Source organism: Zonotrichia albicollis, unplaced genomic scaffold (genome assembly GCF_047830755.1).
Source record: "Zonotrichia albicollis isolate bZonAlb1 unplaced genomic scaffold, bZonAlb1.hap1 Scaffold_257, whole genome shotgun sequence".
Classification (NCBI taxonomy): Eukaryota; Metazoa; Chordata; class Aves; order Passeriformes; family Passerellidae; genus Zonotrichia; species Zonotrichia albicollis.
In genome coordinates, this window is record NW_027428429.1 from 2,166,429 (window position 1) to 2,189,344 (window position 22,916).

At 51.7% G+C, this 22,916-nt stretch overlaps 1 protein-coding gene across 1 annotated transcript in view; it reads right to left on the reverse strand.

The window, feature by feature from the left end:
• The window catches only part of LOC141727883 (olfactory receptor 14J1-like), a 125,654-nt gene extending 103,572 nt beyond the window's left edge, over positions 1 to 22,082 (reverse strand). Inside the window, exon 1 of the mRNA XM_074534169.1 lies at positions 21,523 to 22,082. Within this exon, the coding sequence (XP_074390270.1) occupies positions 21,523 to 22,071 (549 nt within the window). The 5' untranslated portion in view covers positions 22,072 to 22,082. The remainder of the gene's footprint in view (positions 1 to 21,522) is intronic.
• Between the last annotated feature and the right edge of the window lie 834 nt (positions 22,083 to 22,916).

Sequence of the window (22,916 nt, forward strand, 5' to 3'; positions counted from 1 at the left end):
AGAGTTTCCCTGTGCATTCTAACTATGAGTCACCAATGGTAGGGTGTGAAATTCCTAATACATGTCTGGCCCTTGGGGCTGAGCTGTGGGATGAAGCTCTGGGAGGAGACCTGGGAGAGATCTTGGAGTGAGCCAGGGTCCCCCATGTAAGAGCAGAGCCCAGAACAGCGGGAAGGGATCCATGGCAGCCTCGCTCTCCCTCTGCCTTTTCCCCACCATGGGCCAAAGAACATCCTGAAGCACATTGTGAGAGAACAGCTCAAAGGGAATGGTGGGTGCATTCCCTCAGCCTTGTCCTGGGGCTCAGCAGCCGAGGGCTCTGGCTGCACATCTGGACACGCCGAGCCCGGAACACCAGGAAGGGATCCATGGCAGCCTCGCTGCCCCGCTGCTGCTTCCATGCCCTGCAGGGCTGTTTGCCAGCCTGGCCTGGCTGCAGCTTCTCCCCAGCCTCTGCAGGAAGGCATTTGGCATCAGCTGACAGGCAGACCAAACTCACCAGGGATCCCCTGCATTTTCCCAGTCCCCAGGCACATCCCGAGGTGTGGCTGCTTGGTAGAGGGAGGGCCATAGCCAGCCCAAAAGGCCTGGGGGGATCAGGATTTTCCTGCTCCTTATCCATGTTTTGGAGAAGTATTGCCTCCTGAAGAGGCCACCTCCTGGATGTGCAATGATTCCATCTGATCCAGCTGTGCCTCTTCATTTCCCAAGGGATGGACAGAGAGGCTCTATGGAAGGTGGCATTTCCTGCAGGAAGGGAGGCGATGCCAGGCATAGCCACAGGAGGTAATTGCTGTGCCTCTGGGCCTGAGCCCTGCTGAGGCTTGAGCTGGCCTCTCTGCTGCTTGGCACTGCGGGCACAGCCCGGACAAGAGGGGCACAGCCCAGAGGAATTGTCCCGAGCAGGCTCAGGGCACTCGGGTACTGAGCTGTCCTGCTGGGCTCCCTCTGTGGGAGACACGTCCCGAAACCTGGGAGCGGCTGCACGGGGTGTCCATGGTGGGGAAAGGGCAGAGCAGGAGAGCAAGGCTCCAGTGTGTCCTGAGAGGGCCTGGCCATGTGCCCTTGAGCTGTGGGAGCTGTTCCATGGGCAGGTGGGCAAGCAGGAGGGAGGGATGCAGGTTGGGAGAGACAGCTGTGGCACTGCAGATTTCCCCAAGCATTTAGTGAGGCTTTCCTGTGTGGGAAGGAGGGAGAGAGCCCCAGGGCCCTGGGCTGTTGCAGCTGCTCCTCCAGGCATGTTGCACAGGACCTGCAAAGAGCGTGGAGAGTGACCAGGAGGCACAGGCTCCCACAGCCTTACCCACCCCTTTGCAGTGCCCAATTCCCCAAGGGAGAAGGGGATCCCAGCACACCATGGAAATGGTTCTGTAGGATCTGTGCTCCTTTCTCAACTGGGATCATGACTTGGATTACTTGGAAATGCTGGTGAATGGTACTTTGAAGATTTTGCCAGATGTTGGAGGCATGTTCTGAATGTACCTTTTCTGACAGAATAATCCGTGGCTGTGTGGCAAGATTTCACTTGTGCCAGTTCCCCTAAATTTCACTGAAGGTTGATCAGTTCTGGAAACCTTGCCCTGCTCCCTTCTGGAGCCCTGAGTGATCCCACAGGATTGCTGTCAGTGGGAGAAAGGGGCATTTAGCTGTCCATCCTCCTCCCATGTTCAATGCCACAGTGTCCTTCTGTGTGCTCTGTGCAGCCACAGAGAAGAGCAGAGAGGGAAGGGGCTGGGCCCAGGGCTGTGCCCTGGGGCTGAGCCTTTCTCAGCTCCTTTGCCGCCCCCAGGGAGCCTGAGCTGCTCCTGCTGCCACAGCCAAGCCCTGGCCCTGCCTGGGGCTGGGTTTGGAGCTGCTGGCAGCTCCAGGGAGTCCTTTCTTCCCCAACAACCCTGCAAGGGGCTCCTTCCATCCCAGTGTGGGGCCACTGCAGGCACCAGGTCCCCCTGGCCCTGCTCCTGAGTGGAAGGCAGAGTCAAGGAAGTGCCTTGGACGGCACCAATCACCCAGGTGCCCTCATGGCCACTCGGGCCTGAAGGAGAATCTTCAGCAGTGCCATTGGAGCTGTTGTGTCCTGCCTTTCTTTGCAGCTGAGCCTGTTGGTGAAGGTGATCTGGCTTCCCAGCCCACGTTCAGGATTGAGCCTCTGGGAGATGGTGAGGGTAGGTCAAGGCCTTTCCCCTGGGAGAGCTGCCAGCTCAGAGCCCAAAGCTCAGCCAGGGGGGCATCGCTACAGGTGCCAGGACAGAGCCATGCTCGTGTGTGCCCTTGCCCTGCACGATCCACTCACAACTTCTGCTCAGCACTGGCAGATGTTTGGAGGAGGGTGGGCCCTGGCCCAGTGGAAAAAGCCTAGATGATTTGTTGATTTTACCCGATCTTGCATAAGCATGATGTCCTGAACATGCCATCAAAGTAATGGAGAATCTTTGCATCTGTTAAGGTGTACTTTTTGTTTCTCCAGTGATGGGCCAAAAGGCAGGACAGAAGGAGGTGTTTCCGCAAGGAAGCAGAGGCCGATTGGCAGCCCCTCCTGCAGGAAGGAAGGCCAAGCCAAACACAGACATGGGCACGGGCACAGGCTCAGAAGGTAATTGCTGTGCTGGGCTCAGCAGGGCTCAGCCCTTGGCAGGGCTGTGTGGCATCAGCTCTTCCACTGGGGCCTGCCCGTGCACGGCCCGGCCGCAGCCAAAGCTGAGGGTGCCTTTGGAGCTCATTCAGAGCCCCGGGGAAAGGGGACTCACGCACCCATGTCCCTCCCGCTGCAGCTGCTCCAGAGCTGGCCCTGAGTGCCCAGAGGCCCAAGGCACAGGAGCAGCCCCGAGCGGGAGCCCTGCCGCGAGCCCAGGGCCAGAGCCAGCCTTGGCTACCGACTGGGCAGGGGCTGCACTGGCTCCTGACAGGGCCTGACTCTGTGCCCTGGGGCTGGGGGAGCTGTCAAGGGCAGGGAGGGCCAGGGCTGGCAGTGGCTGCTCAGGGATGGGTTTGGCCCGTGTCCCTCCAAGCAGCGACTGCCCAAGCAGCTGCGCCGCCCCGGGCTCTCCTCCCGGCCTGCTGGGCTTTGTTGGGTGGGCACAGCCTGTGCCAAGGGGTGGCAAGGTGCCTGCAGGCCCCAGCTCTGGGGGAAACGGAGAACGTCCTGCCCGCATCCACCGTGCTGCCAGCTCAGCAGTGCAGCACAGCACGGGCTGACGCTCCCCATTGCTCCCACAGGTGCAGCTGGAACCACAGCACATGTTCCTGATGCCCAGAAGCGCCTTGGAAGGGGTTTCTGTCAGGGAACAGGCTTCTGGTTAGGGTTACTGGCAGGCCTGCTTGTCTTGGAGCAGATCTTAATCTTATGCTGTCTCCGAATTTGGACTTGCTGGAAGAGAAAAGAGTAAGTGTTTAGTTCACCTTTCCCTCAAACAGCTTCTTTTGAAATTGTACTTCAGACAGGAAACATTCCCAGTGAGGCTGCACTGTAGGTATGTCCAGTCCATGGTTGTCCAAAGAACTCTGCTGAGGGTTCTGCTGCTGCCCAGAGCTTTCATTGGCCTCCTAATTGCTGGGCCTTGTCCTGGGGGGCCTGCTGGGGCTGCAGCCAGTGCGTGCTCCCACTGAGGTTGCCTGGCCAAGAGCAGCCCCAGGGGCACAGGGCAGAGGCAAAGCACGGTGGGGAGGAGAAAGAGCAGGGACGAGATTGCCCTTGAAAGGCAGAGGCGCTCTGGGGCCCGCTCCTGGCCACGGAGCCTGCCCAGAGCCGTGCCCTGCTCGCCGGGGCCTTGAGGGGCAGCTGTGCAGCTGGGCCAAGCTGTGCCAGCAGCTCCAGCCGTGCTGGGGAGCCTTGCCAGCTCTGGGCCCGGCTGTGCAGGAGGCTCCCTGTGTGCCACTGGCAGCTGGGGCCTCAGCCACCTCCTCTTTCCACAGTTCCACCTCTGGACAGGAGTTGTAAGACGGTGGCTGCACCTCATACCCAAACAGCAGGAGCAGCTCCTCCAGCAGTTAGGAGAGCCTGGGCAGCCCTGTCAAGAATTCCAAGAAGAAGACTCCAGAACAGCCATCGTCGACAAGGAAATCCCCTATTCTCCTGGAGATCCCACTGACACCTCCTCTCTCTATGTATATCCCCAAGCTACTTCCATCTCTTGTTTGTTCCCCCTTCTGTCCCGTCCCGACTTATTCTATAGACCCCATGAGCAGCCCAGCACCCTCCAGCCCCTCCTCAGTCCAAAATGTTGTTTCCTCGGCCCCCGAGCCCCCTGGGCCTGCCCTCTAAACAGCAGTGAAGTTAACCCTGCTCTCTGCCAGGCTAGGTGATGGCCCTTTCTTTTGTTGCACTAAAGGGAAGGTGCCGTCACCCCAGTGTTTGGGTGGCAGCGGTAGCAAAGCCCAGCCAGCAGCAACACTGGCTGAGCTCCATGGCCAGGAGCAGCCATGGATGCCCATGGTGTGGGCAGGCAGGAGCCAGGCAGGGGCTGCTGTGACCAGCGGCGGGGTCCCGAGGGCTGGGGGAGCCCAGGGGGCAGGCAGCAGCATGGGGCTCCTGAGAAAAAGCAACTCCATTTGCTTAGGTTTTCTGTTTTAGAAATTAGAAATTTGTAGAAGTATTTCAAAATAGTTTTTCTGAAGAGAGACACCCCCAAATATTTCTTCTCAATTCCTATCGTCATTAAAGATTTTTCTAAGTAGTTTTAGAATCGAGAGAACAAGTGACCTTATTTCGTCTTCACATTTCATTCTTAGAAATATTTAGAAATATCCCTTGTAGAGAGAAATCCCCAAATGTTTAATGTTTCATTCCTGTTTCCACAACACATCTGTATTTTTGAAACTACTTTTAGAGTTCTGGAAAATTGTTCCAGCTTTTACAATAAAAAATAAAACTGCATTTCAGTGGTAATCTTTATTCTAGGAAGAAGTAAGACACCTTCAGCCAGACAGCCTGCTGCAGAGGCTCTTTTCCCACAGGAGCTTTTTATCTGGTCACAACCAACGTACATAAAACCTTTTCCCAGATATTTCCTGAGATTTTTGATGAGCTCCCGTCTTAGTTGTCTCAGAGAAACTTTGAGCACAGTGGGTATCTCTTCAAGTTACCATTTTGTTTGCTTCTGGTGGAACTCCCTTCAGTGCTAGAGCAGGGCCATCTCTCAGCTTCCTGCTGGCCCCGGGCATCCTCCCCGCTTGCTGGGCTTTGTTGGGTGGCACAGCCTGTGCCAAGGGGCGGCAAGGTGCCTGCAGGCCCCAGCTCTGGGGGAAACCGAGAACGTCCTGCCCGCATCCACCATGCTGCCAGCTCAGCAGGGCAGCATAGCACGGGCTGACGCTCCCCATTGCTCCCACAGGTGCAGCCGGCCCCACCACACAGGTTCCCTATTCCCCGAAGGGAATTGATTTTTGTCAGGGAACACACTGTTGGCTAGAGTTAATGGCAAGCCTGGCTTTTCTCTGGCATGCAGGGTATGGGGGACTCCTGTAATGCTGGCAGATGCCAGGGGTCCGCAATGAGGCACACGAGCTGGAGGGGCTGGTCTTGTGCGTGTTGAATTTTGCACTAAGATGTGCGGGGCTTTGGGTCCTTTGGAAGTGGTGCCTGTGGCTGGGGTTCCTCATGAGCTTCTATGGGGATTTGGGATCTTTTCTATGGTGTTCAAGTGACTGGAGACATTTGTAAGGCTGGCAGGGGCTTGACTTCCTCGCGATTACCGTGGCGGTTTAGTGCTTGTTGTCAAGGCCTGGAGAGGAGCTGAGTCCTTGCTAAGGTGGGCAGGAGGCTGGGTTCTTTTGTGAGGCACACAAGGCCGTCTTGGGGTCTCTGCATTGGTGTTCACGGATTGTTTGTGAGGCACACAGGGATATTTTCTGGTCCCTGCCACAGTTGCTTTACCAACTTGTTGCTGTGCAGGTGCTGCCAGCACCCAAACAAGGTCCTCTCCCCCTTAAGGCACTGGCCCTGATCTCTGGCCCCTACTGAAGGTGGGCAGAGCTTGACCCAGCATTTCTGTTGCAATAAAGAGATGGAGCTGTCAGCCCAGTGTCCGGGTGGCAGGAGCAGCAAAGCCCACCTGGCAGCCGCACTGGCTCAGCTCCATGACCAGGAGCAGCCGTGGATGCCCACAAGTGTGGGCAGGCAGGAGCCAGGCAGGGGCTGCTGTGACCAGCGGCGGGGTCCCGAGGGCTGGGGGAGCCCATGCTGAGCGTCCCTGGGCTGAGGGCACATTTCCTTCCCTGGCATCTTCTGGGCCTGGACCTCCTCCAGTGGAAAGCCCAGGAAAACAGGGAAGCCATCAAGAGCATCTCCATGGACACAGTCTGACCCAAAATGTCAGCAGGTGACAAATAAGGTTTTGCTGAGCAATGGACCTGGGATACACAAAAACAATCAAGGCAGTCCATTTGTACAGATGTGGGCACACTCTGGGGGTACAGCTGAGGCCATGAGGTCACAGCAGGCTCAGGGGTCACAGCGGGCTGAGGTCACAGCAGGCTCTGAGGTCACAGAGGTGCCAGACCCGGTGGTTGCACAGCAGCACAAGGAGCGAGCAGTCAGTGCTTGAGCACAACTGTTGCAGCAGCAGCGGCGGTGGCAGCAGTGGTGCTGACATTGGGACAGCGGTGTCAGGACAGCGGTGGCAGCAAGCGCTGCGGCACTGGCAGAGGGCAAGGCACCATGGCCCTTGCTCTGCGCCTCTTCCTCCTGCTCCTCCTGGCCGTGGCCCTGCCTGCCAGGGATGCCCAGGCTGCTCCGCTGCAAGGGTGGCGAGCAGGTGAGCTGGCAGCCTGGCTCCCCTTTCCCGGAACAGCGCTCCCTGCTCCCCGGGAAGTGCTGGCGATGGTTTTCCCCAGGCCTTTAGGGAGGGTTTCCTCTGGGGGAGTGAGAGAGCTCCCAAGGCCTTGGGCAGCCCCAGTTTCTTGGCCAGGGATGTGTCACAGGGCCTGCAAAGAGGGTGCAGAGTGACCAGGAGCCAGCCCAGAGCTCCCCAGGCCCCTGTGCAGTTTGGCCTTGTCCATTCACACCTGTCTCCCGTAGCCTTAACCAACCCCGTTGCAATGCCCCGTTCCCAAAGGCAGAAGGGGATCCCAGCACACAAAGGAAATGGTTCAGGTCTTTTCTCCATTCTAGATTTGGATCACTCCTTGGAAGATTTGGAAGTCCAGGTGAATGACACTTTGAATGTCTTGGCGAATGCCAGACGCAAGTTCTGAATTTCCCTTTTTACTGGCAGAATAATCAGTGTCCATGTTGCAAGAGCTCACCCATCGGCCATTTTTGTTAACGTTAAGTCAGGGCTGAAGAATTCTGTAAACCTTGCCCTGCTCCTTTCTGGAGCACTGAGGCATCCTATTGGATCGCTGTCAGTGGGAGGAAGGAGCTTTTAGCTGTCCATCCTCCTCCCGTGTGCAATGCCACTGTGTCCTTTTGTGTGCTCTGTGCAGCCACAGAGAAGAGTAGAACGGGCAGGGGCCAGGCTCAGGGCTGTGCCCCAGGGCTGAGCCTTGCCTGCAGCCCGAGGATCTGCTACAGTGCCATGGGTGATGTCCTGTCCTGCCTTTCTTTGCAGCTGAACCTGTTGATGAAGGTGATCTGGCTTCACAAAGCACATCCATGACTGAGCCTCTGGGAGATGGTCAGGGTAGGTCAAGGCCTTTCCCTTGGGCGAGCTGCCAGCTCAGAGCCCAAAGCTCGGCCATGGGGGCATCGCTGCAGGTGCCAGGACAGAGCCATGCACGTCTGTGCCCTCGCCCTGCGCGATCCCCTCACTGCTCCTGCGGCTCAGTGATGCCCGTGCAGCTGAGCAGAGATGGCAGAAGCTTCTGTGGCTGATGTTTTACAGATGTGTCTGCAGGGAGGACTTTTCCTGTCCCTGTGATGATTCCTACACAGAAGCCAGGCTCTCATCACCAGGGTGAGGATCAATATTGTTCACCAACCCGTATCGGGGAATGATGTTTTCTAAGATAATCCTGGCAATTATTTCCGTGGTTTCTTTTCTATTTGGAAAGGCTTCTACCAAATGAGTGTGGTGGTCAACTATTACCAATAAATATTTGTAATTCTGTACAGGGGGCTATGTCTATGTGAATGTTTTGGAATGGCCTTTGGGCTAATTCTCTTTCCCCTGGTATGGTTTTTCTCATCACCTTTTGACCTACTTTTTGGCAAATTAAACACCCTTGAGTTACTGCTTTTGCTAACTCATATACTGCGATACATAGAGTTTCTCTTAAAATATGATCGCATAACCCTTAGAGCCCCCAATGGGTTTATTCATGTATCTCTGTTAACATTTTCTGGGCGAGGTCTTTATTTAAAAATTTACGCCCATCTGGTGTCAACCACTCCCCTTGTTCCCCCTGATGCATTTTTAATTCTTTTATTGCTTTTAGTTCTTTCTCACTGAATACTAGTTTTCCTTTCCTTTCTTCACCTAACACTTTGTTTGACCTCAGTCATTTCAGTGGCTCCTCCGGGTCTAATGCTGCCTCCTTAGCCATTTGGTCAGCTAACTGATTCCCTTTTTCCTCGATGGTATTCCCTTTCTGATGTCCCTTAACATGTACCACTGCAATCTCTGCAGCTTTAGGTAGAGATTCTAATATCGATCTTATCAGTTCTGTGTGCACGAAGTTTTTTCCTTTGGAGTTCAGATACCCACATTCCTACTAAATCTTTCCAAATGTATGAATGATCCCAAAGGCGTACTGTGAGTCAGTGTAAATTGTCCCTTGGTCGCCTTCCAATAAGTCAAGTCCCCTCTTTAAGGCATAGATTTCACAACACTGAGCTGACAAATTAGAAGGCAGTTTGCCCTTCTCGGTAATTTTCATGTCTTCCTTTTCTGTATCTTCAATTATTGCATATCCAGACATCCTTTTCCCCTCCACTACTCTTGAAGACCCATCAGTGAATAATTTTCTTCCATTTGGTAAAGGTGTCTCTTCCAGATCTTCCCTAACTTTTGTCTGAAAGTCCACCAGTTCCAAGCAGTTCTTCTCTAGTTCTAATAATGGCTCTCCAGAGAGAAACTGTGCTGGATTTAGGGTTTTAGATGTTACCAGCTCTAGGTTGTCAGCATCTATTAAGATTATTTCATATTTCAGTACTCTGGAGTCAGTAAGCCACTTCTGGATCCTTTGGCTTAAAATTGTTTTTAGATCATGGGTTGTATGGATTCTTGTTTTGCCTCGCAAGGCCAGTTTTTGAGTTTCTTCAGTTAAAGTGGCTGCTGCAGCAACTGCTCGAATACAGGCGGGCCACCCCCTAGCCCCTGGGTCTAGCAGTTTGGAGATGTAAGCAATTGGTTTCTTACACCCTCCCCACTCTTGGGCTACCACCCCATAAGCAATTCCTTTCTCCTTATTTACAAATAGGTCAAATTCTTTTTTCCAGATTGGGCAAACTTAGGACAGGTGCCGAGGATAGTTTGTCTTTCAAATTATTTAGTTTTTCGTCATCCTCAGCTGTCCATTCTGTTGAGTCAGGGTTTACTAATTTGTCATATAAAAATTTTACACTTTGGGTATATTGGTCTAACCATAACTTGCAGTACCTAAACAAGCCTAACAGTTTTCTGACATGTCGCTTAGTTATTGGTGCTGGTATGGATAGTATGCCTGAAATTCTTTCAGGACCTAATTTCTTATATCATTTCCCAATTATGTGTCCCAGATAAGTAACTTCTGCTTCCACAAATTGCAATTTATTCTGGGATATTTTTAAACCCTTTGCTCCTAGGAAATTTAGAAGTCGTATACTTGTTGCCCTGACATTATTCTGTTCCTCTCCAGATACTAATAAGTCATCTACATATTGTAGAATTTGTACTCCGGGGTGAATTGTTCTAGAAGCCCTTCTAAGGCTTGCCCAAAGAGATTTGGGGACTCGGTAAATCCTTGGGGCATGTGCGTCCACCTTAATCATTGTTTCCTTCTCTTCTCTGGATGTTCCCACTCAAATGCAAACCAATCCCTATATTCCTCAGCAAGAGGACATGCCCAAAATGCATCTTTTAAATCTATAATAGTAAACCAGGCATGCTATGTTGGGATCTGACTTAAGAGGGTGTAGGGGTTTGGGACCACTGGATGCCTGGTTATAGTTCTCTTATTTATTTCCCTTAAGTCTTGGACCAATCGGTATTTTCCGTCTGCCTTCTTGATTGCTAAAATAGGGGTGTTGTGTGGAGACATACACGGCTCTAAGATACCTTCCTCTAATAGCTGCTCAATCACAGGGGTCAGTCCCCTTTTCCCTCAATAGACATTGGGTATTGCTTTACTTGAATGGGAGGAATTCATTTTTGCATTTCAATTTTTATTGGTGGGATGTCTAGATAGCCCCTCTTTCCTTCTCCTGCCCAAACCTCTGGGTTTATCTGCTCTGTATCTCCCGATGTCAATTTCATGATCTGGACTATCATTCTCCCATCCTTTGGGATAATTCCCACTCCTAATTGGACTTGTAGGTCCCTTCCTAGTGAATTACTTTCTAGATTAGGTAAATAGATAAAATCAGCCACACACTGCCTTCCATTTCCTTTAATTTCTACATTTTCAACTATGGAGGCTCTAAATGGTTTTCCCTCCACTCCCATCATCTCACAGACTTTTCGCCCAGGCGTCACTCTGGTGGGTAATTCCTTTATACTTGATCTATCTGCTCCAGTATCAACTAAAAATTCCAATTCCTCACTTTGGGGACCCACCTCAAAGTTTACTAGGGGCTTTTCTTGATGATACATTGGGTCCAGTAACACATAAAGCCCCTGATACCCCTAGTCATCTCCCCTCAGGAGTCTCTCAAGAGCCTCTTGTTCTTTTACAATTGCCTCATCAAAAGAGAGTTTATTGCAATTCCTTCTTATGTGTCCTATCTCTCCACGATAATAGCATTTCCTCTCACTCAGTGGTACCACTGGTCTTCTGTTTGTATCCACCCATGGAGGTAGTATAGGTTTGTCTTTGGATGTTTCAAAGGAGGACTTTCGTCCACTTTCACTGACTCTCGATGGTTGTCCCTGCTGATCTCTGTTTACCCCTTGACTTTCCCTGGCTACAGGTACCATGATTCTAGCTTTAGCTTTGGCTTTCTCTTCTTCTCTCCTTAAGTATATCTTTAAGGCTTCCTTTAATAGTTCATTTATTCCCTTTTCCTGCCAGTCCTCCATTTTCTCTAACTTTCTCCAGATGTTTGGCCATGATTTTGTAACAAATTGCACTTTTAGAAGCACTTGGCCTTCAGAGCTATCGGGATCTATGTTGGAATATAATTGGAAGTTCCTCTTTAACCTATTAAGCCAAGTAGCTGGGGTTTCATCCTTTTCTTGCATGCTATCAAAAACTAGTTTTGTGTTATTACTTTGGGGAACTGATTTCTTTATTCCTCTAACCATCAGAGACCTATACTCTTCCATGTTCCTCCTATCTTCCTCTTCATTAGGGTCCCACTCAGGGCCCTGTAAGGGTAATTTCTGGTCATTGGGATCTCCTGAACGATTTTCTCGCTCCCAGATCCGCATTCCTGCGGCCCTGATCATCCTCACTTCTTCAGGGCTGAACAGAATTTTAAAAATAGAGTACAACTCTCCCCAAGTGTAAATGTTGGGGCCTAGAAATTATCTACTTGGTTCGATATACCTACCGGATCCTCCACTAACTTCCCTAACTCCTTTTCAAAGCCTCGAATTTCAGTGGCTGTTAATGGGGCATTCACAAACCCAAGCCCCAACGTATCCCACCCATGGGGACTTCTCCAAGAGGAAAAAGCTTTTCCACTTTAGATGTTTTAGATCTTGTGTTACAGTAAGGTCCCTCCGTAAGGTTACCCTTCTGTGAAGAAATGGGATGAGTGGGGGCTAGTGGGCTCCTACTAGCTGGGTTAGGGATGGAGGTGCTCCCCTTCCAGTTAGGGGGAGGTAATGGTACAGCAGTAGGTAAGGGGAAAGAGACTGAACCTGTAGGAAAGGACACTGGGGGTGAGGCTGGAGAGACAGTGGAAGAGACTGAGGGGAAGACGGGAGAAAGAACTGGATTAGAGGGAGGTGGGACAGAAGTATTTGGAGCAGATGAGGGAGTTGAGGTTAGGGTAGGAGTATTGACCATAGGAGGGTTAATTGGAGGTGGTAATGGGATTGGAGCGGCTGCTGGTTCTGGGGATGGAGACGCCAGAGGTAAAATCGGGGGATCTGGGAGAGGCGCCTGGGGCACTGCCGGGTAAATAGGAGGAAACGGAGGAGGAGGTAAGTAATCAAGGGGGTCCCACTTAACACTAACCTCTTCTCTCCCCTCATTCTTTTCCTCCTGTTTTTGTAGTTTACAGATTTTTGTAACCTCACTGCCGGTGGTATCCCTCTGCCAACATGCAGCCTATGTTAAGTGCTCAAGATTAGGATGTTCTTGGGTTTTCAGGTGTTGGTTTAATTGGGAACCCATCCATGGATCTCTTGTCCCATACCATGGTGTCCAGATTTAGAGCAAATCTGGGGAAGAATCCCCCAAAGGAGCTCCAGTGGGAAAAGCAGATCCAATCGGCCCCTCTCCCCACTGGTCTGGGAGGGAAAAAATACCTCCTTGGAGAAAGGTGGAAAAAAACCTGTTTATTAAACAATAAAACCAAAACAATATCAAACTATGAGATCCCTTACCACTCTAAAAGAGATGACAAACTGAGAAAACCCCTGGTTCAAGCAGCAGCTCACTCAGTCTCTGATCAGTCCCTCCAGTGCTGGAATTGTCGCAGGCCAGGCCCGGCCCGGTGAGCCACAGGTGCCGCTGCCGGTGCTCTCCTGGGTGTTCAGTCCAGAGCAGTTTCAAGAGGTCCAAAGAAAAAGGAAAAAAAACAGTCCAGGGAACTTCTTTGCCTCAGCTAGCTAACACTAACTAAAAAGAAAAGGAAGAGCTCTGTCCTGCTGTCTGTCCGTCCGCAGACAACATAGTCCAGGAGCAGGAATGTGGAGGAGTGAGTGCAGTGCCTGAAAACAAACTGCGTGCCTCTTCTCTCCCCCCTTTCACTCTCTGGAACACTCTTAAAGGTACAAAACTTATTATTCAACTTAAACAGAATGAGATGACAGGGGATAGAAGCATCATATGGTCAACCCAGGACATTCCACCCCTTATCCCCATATCATCTGCTTACTACTAAAACTAATATAAATTCTAACTCTACAAGTACATACATGATACATCCATTATACAGCAATACACAGACAATGGTAATAACATTCAGCAAACAGTGATATTTACACAGGTTTTATCCAACAATCAGATCTCCCTGAGGCACACATCGTGTTCTTCCATATTTTTGCATTATCCACAGTGTGCAACCTGGTCCCTGAGCAAAAACAACCCCACAAATGGGTTTGCTGTATTCGAGGCAGTATTAATCGAAACTGTCTTCCCTAATAAACCTCTGATATGTACCACTGAGACTTTGTCTCCATCTCCTCTCTGCAAAGGCTCAGATTGGGCAGGGCCCACTCGGTTAGTAGAGCCTCGGGTGTTAACTAACCAGATGGCTTTTGCCAGATGCTGATCCCAGTTTTTGAAAGATCCCCCACCTAATGCTTTCAATGTGGTTTTTAACAGTCCGTTGTACCTCTCTACTTTTCCTGCAGCTGGTGCATGGTAGGGGATATGGTACACCCACTCAATGCCATGCTCCCTAGCCCAGCTGTTGATAAGGCTGTTCTTGAAATGAGTCCCATAGTCTGACTCAGTCCTCTCAGGGGTGCCATGTCTCCACAGAACTTGCTTTTCCAGGCCCAGGATGGTGTTCCGGGCTGTAGCATGAGACACAGGGTAGGTTTCCAACCATCCAGTGGTGGCCTCCACCATGGTCAGCACGTAGCGCTTGCCCTGGCGTGTCTGGGTCAGTGTGATGTAGTCAATCTGCCAGGCCTCTCCATACTTGTACTTGGACCACTGCCCACCATACCATAGGGGCTTCACTTGCTTGGCCTGCTTGATGGCAGCACACATCTCACAGTCATGGATAACCTGAGAAATACTGTCCATGGTTAAATCCAGCCCTCGGTCTTGTGCCCACTTAGAGGTGGAATCCCTGCCCTGATGCCCTGACGCATCATGGGCACATCGAGCTCGGAATAACTCTCCTTTATTTTCCCAATCTAGGTCTATTTTGGACACACCTATCTTTGCAGCCTGGTCTACTTGCTCATTGTTTTGGTGCTCCTCATTGGCTCTACTCTTGGGTACATGGGCATCTACATGGTGGACTTTCACAGGTAGCCTCCTTACCCTGGTAGCAATGTCTTTCCACTCACCAGCAGCCCAAATTGGTTTCCCTCAACATTGCCAGTTAGCCTTTTTCCACCTCTCCAGCCATCCCCACAGAGCATTGCCTACCATCCATGAATCAGTGTAGAGGTAGAGCTTTGGCCACTTCTCTCTCTCAGCAATGTCCAGGGCCAGTTGAACAGCTTTGAGTTCAGCAAATTGGCTTGATCCACCTTCTCCTTCAGTGGCCTCTGCCACCTGTCGTGTGGGGCTCCATATGGCTGCTTTCCACTTCCGGTTCATTCCCACAATGCGAAAAGAAACATCAGTAAAGAGAGCATATCATGTATCTTCTGCTGGCAGTTGGTTATAGGGAGGAGCCACTTCAGCACGTGTCACTGGTTCTTGTTCCTCTTCATCTGTGACACCAAAATTTTCACCTTTAGGCCAATTTGTAATGACCTCCAAAATTCCAGGGCGATTCAGTTTACCTATACGGGTGCGCTGAGTGATGAGAGCAATCCACTTGCTCCATGTAGCACTGGTGGCATGGTGAGTGGAAGGAACCTTGCCTATGAACATCCACCTCAGCAAGGGTAGTTGGGGTGCCAGGAGGAGTTGTGCTTCTGTGCCTATTACCTCCGAGGCAGCCCGGACTCCTTCATAGGCAGCCAAGATTTCCTTCTCTGTTGGAGTATAGTTGGCTTCAGACCCTCTGTAGCTTCGACTCCAAAATCCCAGTGGTCGACACTGAGCCTCCCCAGGCACCTTCTGCCAAAGGCTTCAGGACAAGCCATGGTTCCTGGCTGCAGAGTAGAGCACATTCTTTACCTTTGGTTCTGTCCTGACCAGGCCAAGGGCTACTGCATGAGCAATCTCCTGCTTGATCTGGACAAAGGCTTGTTGCTGCTCAGGGCCCCACTGGAAATTGTTGTTCTTGCGGGTTACCAGGTAGAGAGGGCTCACGATCTGACTGTACTCAGGAATATGCATCCTCCAAAAACCTAATGCACCCAGGAAAGCTTGTGTCTCTTTCTTACTGGTGGGTGGAGACATTGCTGTGATCTCGTTGATGACGTCTGTAGGAATCTGATGCCGTCCATCTTGCCACTTCACTCGCAGGAACTGAATCTCACAAGCTGGTCTCTCTACTTTGCTCCTTTTAATGGCAAAAGCAGCTCCCAGGAGGATCTGGATGATTTCATTCCCTTTCTCAAACACTTCCACAGCTGTGTTCCCCCACACAATGATGTCATCAATATACTGCAGATGTTCTGGAGCCTCACCCTTTTCCAGTGCATCCTGGATCAGTCCATGGCAGATGGTGGGGCTGTGCTTCCACCCCTGGGACAGTCGGTTCCAGGTGCACTGCACTCCCCTCCATGTGAAAGCAAACTGAGGCCTGCATTCTGCTGCCAGAGGAATGGAGAAAAATGCATTGGCAATGTCTATAGTGGTGTACCACCTTGCTGCCTTGGACTCAAGCTCATACTGGAGCTCTAATATGTCTGGCACGGCAGCACTCAGTGGTGGAGTCACTTCATTCAATGCACGGTAGTCCACAGTCAATCTCTATTCTCCTTCAGATTTTCACACAGTCCAAATGGGGCTGTTGAAGGGTGAGTGGGTCTTGCTGACCACCCCTTGGCTCTCCAGCTCTTGGATCATCTTATGGATGGGGATCACAGCATCTCGACTGGTCCTATACTGTTGTCGATGCACTATGGAAGTGGCAATTGGCACTCGTTGCTCTTCTCCCATCAGGCATCCTACTGCAGATGGATTCTCAGACAACCAAGGCAAGGTGTTCAATTGCTGGATGCCCTCGGTCTCTACAGCTGCTATTCCAAATGCCCATCTGAGTCCTTTTGGGTCTTTGAAGTACCCACTTCGAAGGTAGTCTATGCCCAAAATGCATGGGGCCTCTGGGCCAGTCACAATAGGATGCTTCTTCCACTCATTTCCCGTTAGGCTCACATCAGCTTCCACCAAAGTGAAATCCTGGGATCCGCCTGTCACACCAGCAATAGAAACAGACTCTGTCCCCACATGTCTTGATGGGATTAATGTGCATTGCGCACAAGTATCAACCAAAGCTTTGTACTCTTGTGGTTCCAATGTGCCAGGCCAACGAATCCATACAGACCAGAAAACACGATTTTCCCTGGCCTCTACCTGGCTAGAGGCAGGGCCCCTCTAAGCCTGGTAATCCTTCTTTCCCTGGATGTATGTTTTGGATGTTCCTTCGAGGGGATCAGACAGGTCATCATCATCATACCTGGCCGTTCGGCTACGAGCAACTGGAGCTGCTTTCCTCCTGGTGGCTTCCTTCAGTTCACGCACCTGTCGTGCCAGAACAGCGGTAGGTTTCCTATCCCACCTTCTCATGTTTTCCCCACAATCACGCAGGTAAAACCACAGCTCAGCTCGTGGGGTGTATCTTCTCTCACCATCTGGGAAACGTCTGCCTTGGATACCAGAACCTCTGATCTGTACTGCTGAAATTTGGAGAAGGTCTTCTTTAATCTCCTCTCTGAGCTTCTTATGATTCTCCTCTATCTTATCCTCTAAATTCTGCAGACATGTTTCTACCGCTGCGATTCTGGCATGTGTCGGGCCATGTACAGCATCTGCATATTCTCGGAGCTTCCTTGCCATGTCAAGCACAGTCTCACCCCTCTCATCCCTCTTCATGATGGCTAAGGCAGAGGCATATTCATGTGGCCCGAGTTGTACGAGTTTTCGCCACATCACAGACGTGCATGGTACTAAGTTTGGGTTCCTAGTTGTTACATCATCTGAGAAGATAATCTCAGCCACGGCCATTTCTCTCAGGCGTTGGATCCCTTGCTCTATTGTCTTCTACTGAGTCTGCTGCATATAGAGATCGTCTGCACACAGGTATCTTTCTGCTACACTTCTTAGGACCCGTTCCCAGAGGGTCTGAGAGTTAGCCCCCCTCATCATTCCTTGGTCTATGACAGGATCCTGTGACAGGGATCCCAAATGCCTGGCTTCAGTGCCATCCAAAACGGTAGGCTCACCTGCAGCATCCCAGAGACGGACCAGCCAACTAATTATGGATTCATCAGACCTTCGAGTGTAATGCTTCCGTAGGCCACGAAGGTCCTTCAGGGAGAAGGACTCAATATTGGCATCTGATCTTGCACCTGCTGCTTTGACTCCTGACTTTACATCAGGAGGCACTGAGGTTCCTTCTCCTTCATCATCATCATCCTCATCCACTGGTCGATTGGTCTTGTCTGTGCATTTCCCACTTCTAGTGCTGGTAGCAACAGCCATGGGTTTAGCTGCTGGCTTCGAGCCTGGAGTGTTGGCTGCAGCCTGAGCCACCGGGACAGTTGCTGATTTATCTCCCTGCCCCCCTGCCTCTGTCTGCTGCCCTAGAGTATCTAGCAGTGTGCGATAAGCATATGCCAGGGCCCAGCTCACTGCAATGACCTTCCTCTCCTTAGGCTCGTCCTGGTACTTCTCTTTCAGATATTTGCCCACCTCAGCTGGGTTCTGAATTTGTTCATGGGGAAAATCCCACACTATAGGGTCAGAGAATTCCTTTAGGATTTGGCCCATATCCTCCCATTTCCCACACCACTTAGGATTTTCCACACCAGGGTTTACTCCTGAGTCAGGGGTCTCATCAGCCCGTCTAGAAATCTCAGCCCTCATTCTAGAGAAGCAGCAGGCTGTATAGAGGAAGGTTACCGGATTGAATACCAGGAAGACGGTTTCTTTAACATTGAAGGGAAACTGAACATCCCTCACTAGTGATGCAACTGATTCATAGGAGAAGGAGGAAATCAGAGGCTGAAAAACCTCATTCCCTCCTGCTCCTCCTGCGACAAACTGGATGCATAACCATAGCCATGAACCAGTCATACATGGAGCAGAGCCTAGCATGTTTATAAACTTCTTGCACATTATTGCCACCAAACCCAGCAGGATAGCTGTTCTGGTCACAGCCCCTCTGATGTAAAAACTACGTATTAGGGGCAATACTAAAGCTATTTCTGGATATGAAAATAAACCTAGGGACCAGAGAGGTATTAAAATCTCAAAAAACCCTAGGGACCAGAAATGCATGCAAACCTTCACCCCAATAGACATGAATCCAAAAAGCATGGCTATTAGCTGATTTAAGCGAACACAGAGTAATAGCAGCCAAAATACAGTCAAAACAGGGTTTTTCCACTCTCTCTCTCGCCTCACGTTTGGGCACCAAAGATTTGTCCTGGTTTAGGGCAAATTTGTTAAAGAATCTGCAAAGGAGGGCCCCTCCAGAAAGCGAAACCCACACGGCCCCCCCCCTCCCCAACCAGTTTGGGAAAAAATTCCTCGGAGAGAGGTGGAAAGAACCTGTTTATTTGACTGGCCCCGCACCCCCCAGCACACAAAATGAACAATACCCGATGACACCGCTTTGAGAAAGATGGCAAAATCAGAAACGCTCTTTCGGGGGGTGGTTGCTCTGTTCTCAGTCCCTCCAGCGCTGGGCCAGCTGCTGCAGCCGAATCTTCGGTGTTCCCGGGTCCCAGTCTGGAGCAGGTTTGAGATGGTCACCGAAGCAGGAGAGGAGAAACAGTCCAGGAAGCAATGTGGACTGTTTAGCTAAACTAGCTAATAGGTAGAGGTGAAAGCAGAGCAGAAGCAAGAGCAGAAAAAGAGAACAAGCAAAAGCAGCAAGCTGAAGCTGGAAGTGAAAAAGCAGCCTTATGTACCGCTTGTCTCTGTGTTCGTGATGAGAGAAACCCAAACAAAACTTCCACTCTTCAGAGCCGGTCTTAAAGGCACAGAACAGATGAATGGGGATATACAAGCATCATAACGTCACCCCAGGACATCTGGGCAGCACCAAGGGCCTCTCCCCAGCCCAGCCCAGCTGGCTCTGGCCCCACAGCTCTGCTCAGGCCAGGCTGCTCTGGGCACTGCCCCACGGCCTCAGCCCCTGGCAAGGGCACAGCAGCAGCTGCAGCTGCCACAGGACTCAGCCCCAGCCATGGGGAAGGTGCTTGGCCAAGGCCAAAGGAGGCTCCCTGGCTGCCCTGCTCCCCTCTGGCTCAGGTGCTGAGAGCTCTGCAGCCCCTGCTGCCATCCCATCTGCCCAGGGCAGCACAAGAGCCCCGGCCTTGGGGCCATCAAGAGCTGCTCCTGCTCCAGGCCCAGGGCCCATGCCAGAGCTGGGGAAGCCACAAAGCTGTGCCCATTTCTGCTCATTGCTGCTCTCATGGGGATGGATCCTCAGCCACTTGGAGGTTGCTGATGAATTTTGCTACTCCAGAGGCCTCTCCTTTCTAGAGCTCCTCAGTTCAGGAATTCAGAGAGCCAAGCTCATAAACATTTATGCAAAACTCCTGAAAAAGAAAAGTCCCTGGGAATAATTGTAGTTTTCAATTCTTCTGTGTTTAGTTAGACAGATTTCAGAAGTATATTCCAAGTGAATACACGTATTGAAAACAATGCAGAGAGAATAGTTTTGTCCCCTTAAGTTTTTATTTCCCTGTTTATAGATTGATATCAGTGATATCCAATTGACATTGATCCCCAGCACCTTCTAATGCAGTCTGTATGGATATGAAAATCAAGACCCTTCATGGCTGAAAATCAGTAACACTTTCCTCCCACCCCCTCCTCACTCTGTCCCTCATCCAACCCCTGGCACTTGTACAGATCAGGAATGGTGTGGCCAGTAGGAGCAGGGCAGTGATTCTTCCACTATGCTCAGCACTGGTTGGGCAGCACCTCAAGTGCTGTGTCCATTTCTGGGTCCCCCCTAATTTAGGAAGGACTTGGAGGGGCTGGAGCACGTCCAGAGAAGGGCAACAAGGCTGGGGAGAGGTCTGGAGCACAAGTCCTGTGATGAAAAGGCTGAGGGAGCTGGGGTTGTTTATCCTGGAGAAGAGGAGGCCCAGGGGAAACAAGGCAGTGTCAGGGCACAGGTTGGACTTGATGATCTCCAAGGTCTTTTCCAACCTTGCTGATTCTGGGATTCTCTGATACCACCCTTGGAGCAGTTGCACGATGAGCCCTGGGCCGCCTCTTCAGAAGGAGGGAACGGGCTGGGCAATAGGAAGAAATTTGCTAAAAGAAGGGTAAAGAAAGCAAAGGTGAAGCAAAGGAAGTGCTCAGGGCAGTTTGGGGGTGGCTGCCAGGCAGCCCTTGCTCTAAGAAACAGTGTCTGCAGTGGCACAGGAAACTCCCGGCTGATGGGAACAAACTTTCTGGCTGACTGCAGAGGCCAGGACAAAGCTGAGTGGTTTCCCTGGTGTCCCCCAGCCCTTGCTGGCCCCAGCAGTTCATGGCATTTGTGCTCCCTCAGGTTCATGTCCCCACACCAACAGCATGGGGGTGCTCCCCCTGCTCTCTGCAATGCAAACAGGGGCTGCTGAGCCAGTGCTGCCGTGTCTGTGCCTGCAAGGATGGGGCACCTGTGTGAGCTGGGGGACAGGCCAGGGCTGCAGAGGGGGGATGTTGTGGGCAGCTCCATCAGGATGCTCTGGAACTCTGCCCTGGGCTGTCCAGCGCACTGGGGATGGATCAGCCCCTGCTCTGCTGCTCCTTCCTGTCTGCCCCAGGGCCCTTGCAGAGCCCCAGCCATGCTGTTTGCCCCCAGCCTGCCCACAGCCAGCCTGGGGCTGCTCACGGGGGTTTCTGTGCTGAGCATTGGCTAGGCCGTGTTCTTGAGAGAGCCTGGGCAAGGAGCCTGGAGCCCCCAGGGCCTGGGCTGAGGCGTCAGCACTGCCCCAGCAGTGCCCATGGCCTGTCCCTGCTGCAGCCCCAGCACTGCCACCCCCAGGGCTGTGCCTGGCCCCGAGAGCACTCAGGCCCTGCAGCAACACCAGGGCCACCAGGGCAGCGGGGCAGGGCCATGGCAGCACTGGCAGCACCAAGTGCTGCTGCTGCTGCTGGGCACAGCTGCTGGGACAGCACTGATCTGCCCCCAGCTCTGCGCACAGACATTGCTGCAGCAGCTCCAGAGAAGGCAACAAAAGGGCATCTCTGCAGAAGAGTTTGCAGGGACATTCTTTAGTTCATTTAAAGCCATCGAAAACCTAGCCCCTCATTGACACAGTGTGTGGCCACATGGAAGGTGGAGAGAAACACAACGAATAATGGTACAAACAATGACATTTATTTGCGGAAAATATTAAAAACTAAAGCAAGGAAAAAAAATACTCCACAAGCAAACCAACAGAAAGTATCAAATATGACTTTGTTAGAAGTGATTTGCTGAAATTGGCAAGCAGTTTATTGTTTCTGAAATCATCTAGTCATAAGTCTCCACACTGCAGCCTTGAGCTCCTGGTTCCTCAGGCTGTAGATGAGGGGATTCAGGGCTGGAGGCACCACTGAGTACAGAACTGACACAGCCAGATCCAGGGATGGGGAAGAGATGGAGGGGGGCTTCAGGTAGGCAAATGCTGCAGTGCTGAGGAACAGGGAGACCACGGCCAGGTGAGGGAGGCAGGTGGAAAAGGCTTTGTGCCGTCCCTGCTCAGAGGGGATCCTCAGCACAGCCCTGAAGATCTGCACATAGGAGAAAACAATGAACACAAAACAACCAAATGATAAACTGCTAGTAACCAAAAGAAGTCCAAGTTTCCTGAGATAGGATTTGGAGCAGGAGAGTTTCAGGATCTGTGGGATTTCACAGAAGAACTGGCCCAGGGCATTGCCGTGGCACAGGGAGAGGGAAAATGTATTGGCTGTGTGCAGCAGAGCATTGAGAAAGCCACTGGCCCAGGCAGCTGCTGCCAGGTGGGCACAAGCTCTGCTGCCCAGGAGGGTCCCGTAGTGCAGGGGTTTGCAGATGGACACGTAGCGGTCATAGCACATGATGGTCAGGAGTGAAAACTCTGTTGCAAGAAAGAAGATTAGTAAAAATAGCTGTGCAGCACATCCTGTGTAGGAGATGTTCCTGGTGTCCCAGAGGGAATTGTGCATGGCTTTGGGGACAGTGGTGCAGATGGAGCCCAGGTCAGTGAGGGCCAGGTTGAGCAGGAAGAAGAACATGGGCGTGTGCAGGTGGTGGCCGCAGGCTACGGCGCTGATGATGAGGCCGTTGCCCAGGAGGGCAGCCAGGGAGATGCCCAGCAAGAGGCAGAAGTGCAGGAGCTGCAGCTGCCGCGTTTCTGCCAAGGCCAGCAGGAGGAAGTAGCTGATGGAACTGCTGTTGGACATTTGTGCTGTCTTTACATGGTGATCTGTAAAAAAAGAAATGATGGGATATCTGGGCTTGGAGAGGACTTTAAATATCCCAGCACAGCTTGGGGGCACTTTCCCCCCACTACCTGCTAAGGGCTCTCCCTGCCAGCAGCTGCTTGCCTGTGCCCAGGGTTGGGCCCTGCCAGTTCTGCCAGAGCCCAGCCCAGTCCTGGGGGCTCAGCTCTGCCCTGCAGACCTCTCCCAGCTCAGGCACTGCCCAGGGGCTGCTCTGGCTCTGCAGGCTCTGATAGGAATGTCAGAGCAACCCTAAGAAGGCTGGAAAAGAGACACTGATGCTGCCTCAAAGGGGCCCTGTGCAGATTTCTGTCACTGCTTGCTTTATTCAGATGTGAGACAAAATGTTTTTATTATTCCATTCTGAACTGAGAGATGAAAATCTATAGGCTCCATCCAGGCAACCCAGAGCAGTATATTAAAATAGCAGGATTTTCCCTTTTATGCAGCCTCTGCCTTGC